The 8,769-nt window shown below is 42.7% G+C and overlaps 1 protein-coding gene across 1 annotated transcript in view; it reads left to right on the top strand.

Annotated features, from left to right (window-relative positions):
- Cpd (carboxypeptidase D) overlaps positions 1-4,544 on the top strand; it is a 69,902-nt gene extending 65,358 nt beyond the window's left edge. The window contains exon 21 of the mRNA XM_021176197.2: positions 582-4,544. Within this exon, the coding sequence (XP_021031856.1) occupies positions 582-808 (227 nt within the window). The 3' untranslated portion in view covers positions 809-4,544. The remainder of the gene's footprint in view (positions 1-581) is intronic.
- The last annotated feature ends 4,225 nt before the right edge of the window (positions 4,545-8,769 follow it).

Genomic DNA, 8,769 nt, shown 5'->3' with positions numbered 1-8,769 from the left:
AGGGAGAGGGAAAGGGAAAAAGGGAAAGGGAAAAAGGGAAAGGGAAAAAGGGAAAGAGAAAGGGAAAAAGGGGAAAGGAAAGGAAAGGAAAGGAAAGGAAAGGAAAGGAAAGGAAAGGAAAGGAAAGGAAAGGAAAAGGAGGAAAGGAAAGGAAAGGAAAGGAAAGGAAAGGAAAAGGGAAAGGGGAAAAGGGGAAAAGGGGAAATGAACGGAAAGGAAAGGGAAAAGGGAAAAGGAAAAAGGAAAGGAAAAGAAAGGAAAGGAAGGAAGGAAGGAAGGAAGATCTTGGAAAATAACTCTGAAGCAATTAGAAATGACTGGGTCCTGAGCTTTGCTGGTTTGCTTACTGGTGTCTCCCGTCGTGCTACAGTGGGGGCGCTGCTTCTGGAATAACAGAGTGGGTTTGTTGAGATGCCAGAGATTGGGCTCCGGACTTCTTGCCTGCCAGGTCTACCACAGAGGATCATCAACAGACAATCAAATTGCTCTTAATTGCATGCAATTAAAGTAAATGGCATATTATTAATAGTGTCATCAGAGGTAGTTGTTTGTTAACACTCCCATGTGGTTTTGTCGGACAGGTGCCACCATGTCAGCACTGATCCTAACGGCTTGCATCATTTGGTGCATCTGCTCCATCAAGTCCAATAGACACAAAGATGGCTTCCACCGGCTGCGGCAGCATCATGATGAATATGAAGATGAAATTCGCATGATGTCAACTGGCTCTAAGAAGTCCCTCCTAAGCCATGAGTTCCAGGATGAAACGGACACAGAGGAGGAAACATTATATTCTAGCAAACATTGAAAAGCACGGTTTGCATATCTCCCTGTATACGTACCAGGCAAAATGACAGCTCTTCTTGGGAGACACTGCAGTAAGAAGAGAAATTCCTTCCTCCTTCAAAGAGCTTTGGGAAGTTAGCCTGCTAAATTCATACTTTCTGAATGTCACAGGCAGTTTTGAACTTCCCTTCCTTAAAGTACTCTTAACCTTTTCTTTAAAAAAAAAAAAATCTGATTTCTATTTATGCAGCAGAAGATGGGGCAGCCGCTTTGTTTCCCTTTTTAATTTAAGACGAGCTGTTCGGAGACTCTATAGAGACAGCATAAAGCCAGCTAGTAGATGTTGTATCTTGCACATCAGGCATTTACTAGTGGCTTTAGTTTTGTTCTCTTTAATTTAAAGGCCAAAAGAATCCAGAAATATTAAGGCAGGGACACCAGTCAGACTCTGACACGAAGCTTTAAAAACTCGAGATTTTTCTCCATCCACTGAGGAGCTCTCTTCTCCAGTTAGCACATAGCTGGGGTTTCTCTTATTCAGGTCTAATGGAGGCTGGATGATGCTTAGACATATCTGACATTAGGAAATGGAATAAACGGGCTTCCGTATTTGTCTTTCTACCTATTTCCAAGCTGGGTCAGAACTGGTGGGCTGTGCTCTCAGCAGGATTTTACTACCTCTCTTGTAAGGTTTAGCAAAGTTCTAGATATCTTTATCCTAGAGGAGAACTCACTGGCTTTGCTGTGGAGGCACCAGATGTCCCATGAGTAGAGGTGAAAGGTAGATGGAACAGAAGCAAGGACGTTGTCCGTCTTATCCTGGTAAAACCCATAGGTGCTGCTGCTTTAACTGTGAAGCACTCATTCTCCTAGGAACGCCTGTTCCTTAGCATTTCCTGCATTTCAGCCCTTCTGTGTGTACACCTGCGGTTTCCATATGACCCACACCTAAAGGTTCTGAATTCTACTGCTGAAACTATCTAGAAGTGGAAGAAACCTACTTGCACATTCTCAGTACACTTGGATCCAAAATGTCTACACTTGATGCTCCGGCCTAAGCCTCCGCCCTGTGATGGCATACTGTCATGGAGATAGTGTGGCCTCTGCACATGGGCCTCCAAAAGTAATTCAGTCCTTTGTCCGATGATTCCCTTGACAGTCTTTTTCTTTTTCTTTTTTCTTTTCCTTTTTTCCTTTTTTGATCAAGCAATTATGTTAAAATTTTCAGTTCTAAGCTTTGAAATATGGTTCTTTCCATGTAAAAAAGTCAACTGAAAGACTGCCATGTGATAGAACATTGGTGTGAAGGTGTCCTCTTCAATGCCAGTCAGGCAGAGACCTAAAAGATTGGCATTTTATTGTGTCTGTCTGAATGCTGTTCAGTGGAATGATGCTTTTTGTAAGTGTGAGTCTTACCAATGACGTAACAGTTTAATATCTTTGAATGTTTTTAATGGCCAAGTTGCTGCTGAACTTGTACTAAATCAGGGGATCAGAAAACTAGCTCTTACCTTTCCAAACGGCATCCATGCCATTGATGTATCAGCCACCCCAAAGGCTCCACTCACCCAAGTGACAGTGTAAAGTTGACATCTTAGTTGATGGAAGGAGCTAATGTGATCGTGGTATCTGTTAGTCACGGTCACCTAGGTGGCTTAGGTCCAGCTGTTCTGACATCTGTCCTAGTATCAGCATATCTGAACCTTGCTTCTCTGCATGAACAGAACAGTTAGTGGCAGTTAATGCTAATGAAGAGCACATGACTCCATCTCTTCCGGTAATGCTTTGTTTTCCTAAATGATGTGTATTGTTCTTTTTCAGCTTTATTTTTAAAAGTGCCAAGTCAGAAAACCAACAAGTGGCCTGTGGCTGGGCCCTGCTTGGGACAAATAGAAACCAAGTTCATGTGACAGCCTTCACGTTACTAGAGTTCACTAAAGGACACTTTCCACTTGTTCTCTGGCATTAAGTGTGTCTTTAACAGTTCATCTCAGCGGTCACAGGCCATGCCTTCTTAAGTATGTATGAAACCTTTTTAGAGATGAATATATAGAATAGTTCTCTTAGTCATCTTTTCCTGAAATGAAACCCAAATTCTGCTCTAAGTTTTGAGTCTTTAATGAACTTCTAATGTACTGAGGTGGAAAATCCGGCCTCCCCAGCCTGTCACCTACGAACATGAATGTACAAGACCCATGACTACAAGACTTTGTTCTTAGCCCAGCCTTCTTTGGGTTGTGAAACCAATCTAATCCTACACTACTTCGGCAGCCAAGGGCACTGAAGCCATATGGGGTGGGCAGTGCGTGCCTCCAGTGTTTCTCCTGGAGACCTTCCATTTCTTCAGAGGCCTGGACTCAAGTGTCACAGTATTAGGAAGTTTGCCCCAGTCTAAGATGTGCCTTTCCTTTGCTCACAAGATGTTGCTTTGTCCTCGGGATGAGTTTATAAGCCTTCTTCCCTCCTGCTCCTTAGCAAAAACAATGTGATGGATAGGTGATGTTCACAGTTCTGCTTGTGCGGATGCACTTGTGCTGATAGGGTTTGGTAAGATGATCTCAAGTAACTACACCAGCTTTGGTGTAGCAGTGAACTCCGGGTGGTGCTGGGATCTGATCCAATGAAAAACACTTGCCATTCTCACCGAAGAGAACTGGCTTTGGGACGCTGTTAGCTTTGGGGAAGGAAACATTGTATGTTTGGCTCAGTGTGCTTGGCTGGTTAATCTTTGGTAATTTCACCTGAATGAGATTTGATGAATTAATGAATATTGAATTTAAAACTAATTATGAGTGAAAAATAAAAGGGTCGTGCTTATGTCTGAACTTGCTGCGTTTTTGAGCTAGCACCAGCTCTCCAGGAACCATGGCTCGATACTCCATTCATTTCCACCTGTCCCCAGCATTAGAGGTTTCTCGTCTGCCAGACTCACCCTTGTGCCAGGTTTGGTCCCCACTCTCTGAGAAGCTTCTTGGCTATGAACATGTCATGGTGTCCTGCAGTGTGGGTCTCTGCTGGATGGTTTTACGGTAGCACCCAAGTCTCTTCCCCCAATTTTTCCTTTATTGTTATTACTAAAATGCCACTAATGGTTAAATATTCAATGATCTTTCTGTCTAGCAACTTGTTGATAACTTTAGGTTTCTGATTTGTTTTAATTATAGCAGTTTGGGGGGTAAATAGGGCCTTCAATTAATGTCAATTGAATTTGGGTTTCTAGTTTTTTGAAGAAAACCCTCCCAAGTACACTTTTCCTTTATACTTGGAAAAACTTCATTAATGTTCCACTTAACTCTCAAAGTATTATCCTGGTTGATTTTGAAATTTGAAAATAGGTTACCATTTTGAGGCAATTGGATAAAAATTATGTAAATATAGACAATTACAATGTTTATAAATAGTGTAACATGAATGTACTAGCTACATTCAATGCTGCAGATTTTTGGAAGTGTGACATGGTATTTTTTTATGTTCCTTTTACCTCTTTTTTTTTTTTTTCAGAATACTTCCCCAGATCCAAAATTCTCCACAACTATTCCTATGACATAACACCCATTTGTCTTAAGTGCTTCAGTCTTTTGTTTTATTTCATGCACTGTGCCTTCAAAATGAAAACTTAAAAGGGACTTTAAAAGAATTGAATAGTAGTTTTAAAAAGTTAATCTGTGTAATTTATGTGAAATCTAACTGTACTGAGGTCCTTTGTTTTTTATATGTAAACAGATCTACTAATCCTGTATAAAAGTTATTTTATGATGTTTGTCTTTCTTTGTGTGTTGTCTCATAAGCTTTATTCAAAAACAGTAGATGGTTACTGCTCTAATCCTGAAAGTATTAAGCTTAGTTTTTCTACCTAACTTGAAGAGAAAATAGTACCAGAGGCAGGATATGGGGAGCCACCTATAAAGTGTTCCCATCTTTATGAATTGACTAACAGAAGGTTTTGTTTCAGAAGTGACTGTTTACATAGCAGCCACAAGTGTGCAGCATCCAGAATGATGCGTTCAGGAGCACCACACACAGTAGCCACACAGGGCTTTACCACGGCATGGCCCACTCCACAGGTATCCTATGTGCTGCCTTTCAGATCAGGAACGCCCAAGAGGCGTATAGACCCATGCTACATGGTGAAGCACAGTTAGAATAACCTGTCCTGCCATCTCAGGCATGACCGTGATGAAGTCAGTGTCCCCTGGTTATTTAACAAGTTCCCCCAAAATTGCTGCTCTAATGGGTTGGGAATGTGGAGCTATGTAAGAAACATGGGCTGTGCTGACAGGGAACTCTTGGTCCAGACAAGAGAAGCAGAGACAGCCATAGGCTGTGCTTCAGTGGCATTTGGCCTCTCTCAGAAGTCTCCTGAGGAAGTTCCGAGAGGTTTCAGTCTGGGCCAGCTTGTGATAGATGTCATTTACAATGTGACCTTGAATTGCAAGAATCTCAGAGCAGGCTCACCATCTCAGCCTCATGTCTGTTAAGGAACCAACTGGAAGAGAATGGGAGGTGGGTTGAGAAGATGGAGCCAGCGTGGTGTTTGGCTCCAAGCTGAGTACCTGGAGTAGCCAATGTCCTTCCCTTCCTTTGTTGTTTCCTGGTCTGCTTGGTGGTATGTCGTCAGCCATCTGAACAGAGATCCCTTTTTTTTTTTAATATTTTTATTAGGTATTTTCCTCATTTACATTTCCAATGCTCTCCCAAAATCCCCCATACCCTCCCCCTACTCCCCTACCCACCCACTCCCACTTCTTGGCCCTGGCGTTCCCCTGTACTGAGGCATATAAAGTTTGCACGACCAATGGGCCTCTCTTTCCAGTGATGGCCGACTAGGCCATCTTCTGATACATATGCAGCTAGAGACACGCTCTGGGGGTACTGATTAGTTCATATTGTTGTTCCACCTATAGGGTTGCAGATCCCTTTAGCTCCTTGGGTACTTTCTCTAGCTCCTCCATTGGGGGCCCTGTGATCCATCCATTAGCTGACTGTGAGCATCCATATCTCTTAAAGGCCATCTTTTCAATTTAGAAGATATTTAGATAAGAAAACTTCCTGGAACTTTCTTCCACTGTGTGGTTCAGTAGGCTGCCTGAAGTATGATAAAAGTTTTAATTTTCCAGGGGCTTCATACTGGCTTTTAGGTGAGATTAGACTATCCATGTTACTTTTGTAGAGGTTTGGTTTAACTGTTGGAAATCCTATCCTGAGTTTTATCACTTTTCATACCTGAATCCAGACGTCTTTTGGTTGTTTTTATAAACATAATCTACTAATTGTGCTCAGTTTTTCGGATGTCTAGGAATTGTTACCAGCAATGTAAATACAGTGGCCATTGCTCACATGCATATAAACGTCAAACGTCAGCATGTCTCTTTTTTTTGGGGGGGGGGTGTTCCAAGACAGGGTTTCTCTGTATAGCCCTGGCTGTCCTGGAACTCACTTTGTAGACCAGGCTGGCCTCGAACTCAGAAATCTGCCTGCCTCTGCCTCTGCCTCTGCCTCTGCCTCCCGAGTGCTGGAATTAAAGGCATATGCCACCACTCCCAGCTAGGTCTGCATGTCTTATTGTCACTGGCATTCAAAATGCCAGCTCTACCTGCTGACAGAAGCCCGATATAGCTGTCTCCTGCGAGGCTCTGTCAGTGCCTGGCAAATACAGAAGTTGATGCTTACAGTCATCCATTGGATGGAGCACAAGGTCCCCAATGAAGGAGCCAGAGAAAGTACGCAAGAAGCTGAAGGGGTCTGATGCCCCATAGGACGAGCATCAATATGAACTAACAAGTACCCCCAGAGCTCCTTGGAACTAAACCACCAATCAAAGAAAACACATGGTGGAACTTGTGTCTATAGCTATATATTTAGCAGAGAATGGCCTAGTTGGTCATCAAGGAGAGGCCCTTGGTCCTGTGAAGGCTTTATGCCCCAGTATAGGGGAATGCCAGGACCAGGAATGGGAGTGAGTGGGTTGGGGAGCAGGAGGAGGGGGAAGGGGATAGGGGATTTTCAGAGGGGAAATTAGGAATGGGGATAACATTTGAAATATAAATAAAGAAAATATCTAAAAAAAAAAAAAAAAGAAAAACAAAACAAAATGCCAGTTCTAGTACTGATTCAAAATAACTTTGCATTAGTGACCTAGAACTTAAAACCTTGGCAATGGAATCTGATAAAGCATTAATCAGTAATGGGTTACAGCAAGCATGTCACTTGGTTCGTGCTTTTGGCTAGGGTCAAGCGGGATGTTTTCCTGTTACTGTGTAACAGTGTGGGTAAAGGGAGCAGGAATGAGAGGCTGGCCTCAGCCAGTAGAGTGGAATTAAGAGGGGTTAAGAGTACAGTGCAGTTTTGAGTCCATCCTGGAAGACTGAAGACAAAACAGTTTCATGATTAGATTGAAAGTAGTATGGTAATTACAAATGATTGTATAGCTGGGCATGGCTCACGCCTTTAACCCCAGCACTCAGGAGGCAAAGGCAGGTCTGAGCTCCAGGCCAGCCTGGTTTGCATAGTAAGATCCTCTACGTCCAAAGGTGGGGCCAGGGTTAGTATGGATGCCTCAACTTAAGCAAAAATTATGTATTCAAATAGAATATGAAGAAATCAAGACAAAGTCAAAGCTTTAGTGGAAAATAAGAGCAATGATTGTAGAAAATTTTAGGGTGGAACGTTTAGAAACAGTACCGAATAAATGCCTTGCTGATGATGTGGATTTAGTCTGAGATTGTCATTGAGGTTGAGCCGAAGTGACAGAGGTATAAGGGAAGTTTAGGTTGCTGATCTAATGCTGGGGCCGTAGCCCAGTGGTAAAGCAGTGGCCTGCCATGCACAGGCCTCGGGGGTCATGGTTCAGACCTGAGCACCACCTGTTAGAATGCCAAGTATTTCCCATGACTACAGCATCTGTACACACTGTCATCTGTGATGAGCATATCCTTTCTGAAAGAGCCCAGTATCAACCAGGCTTTTGATTTAGGATCTGATAAGACACAAGGAACCTAAAATTGATTTTAAAGATAACGTAAGGAATGAGTGTGTGGGCAGCTGTGGAGAGGGCTGAATTAGAAGACTGCTGGATTTTGGAAAATAACTTTGAGAGTTTCAGATACATGAATTTGCAGATGTTGGGATACAAGGAAGGGCTGAATGGGGTGAATTTGAGAAGGAACTGGACATAGCAGGGAAGATGCCTAGAACCCAGGCAGCTCAGTTTCTGTGGAAGGCATCTCCACCATAGAGGCAGAGGGAACCTCACAACTTTTCCCCCACCATAAAGACAAATAGAAAAGCTTCTGTTAGCATTATCAAGTGTTGTAAATCAAAAAACAAAGGACAGTCAGTAGAGACTGTTGCAGAAAACAGTCAAATAGGAGACTTCTGGAAAGGATACAAAAATACAATTAGAGTTGTTTTGGCTGGTAGACATTCTTAGAAGTCTAATTTGACTCATTATATATGCTGGGTGTGCTGGCTAGTACCTAAGTGATTCCAACACAGGGAATATAACACATGCTTCAAAGATGATGAGAAACTTGCAGAGAGCTGGAAACACCGTTAGCAGCCTAGCTGTCTCCTAGTATTTCATTACAGAATAACACAAAACAGAAAAGGGGTGGGCATAGTGGGACACACCTGTAACCTCCGCCATCTAAGGCAAGGAAGCAGGAGGACCACTAATTTTGAGGCCAGCCTGGGCCACATAGCAAGAACCTGTCTCAAAGAAAAAGAAAAATGCATATACTTGTATTTATCAAAACCGTATACTCTTGATATAATTGGAAAGTAGAGAATGTTCGAATCAAATTTAATAAAATGAGAAAAATAACATCACAGCATGTATCTACTTCCTAACACCATCCCCCTCCCCTCCCCATCCCCAGTCCCACCACCAGACTGAAAAGCAAACTGCAGGGAAGAGGAGAGGTGTGTCAGCAAACGGATGTGACACTCCAGTGTTTATCTAGAATGACTGCCAGAATGGCAAGC

The sequence above is a fragment of the Mus caroli genome, chromosome 11 (genome assembly GCF_900094665.2).
Source record: "Mus caroli chromosome 11, CAROLI_EIJ_v1.1, whole genome shotgun sequence".
Taxonomy (NCBI): Eukaryota; Metazoa; Chordata; class Mammalia; order Rodentia; family Muridae; genus Mus; species Mus caroli.
Note: the sequence above shows the minus strand (reverse complement) of the source record. Positions and strands in the feature narration are given on the sequence as shown.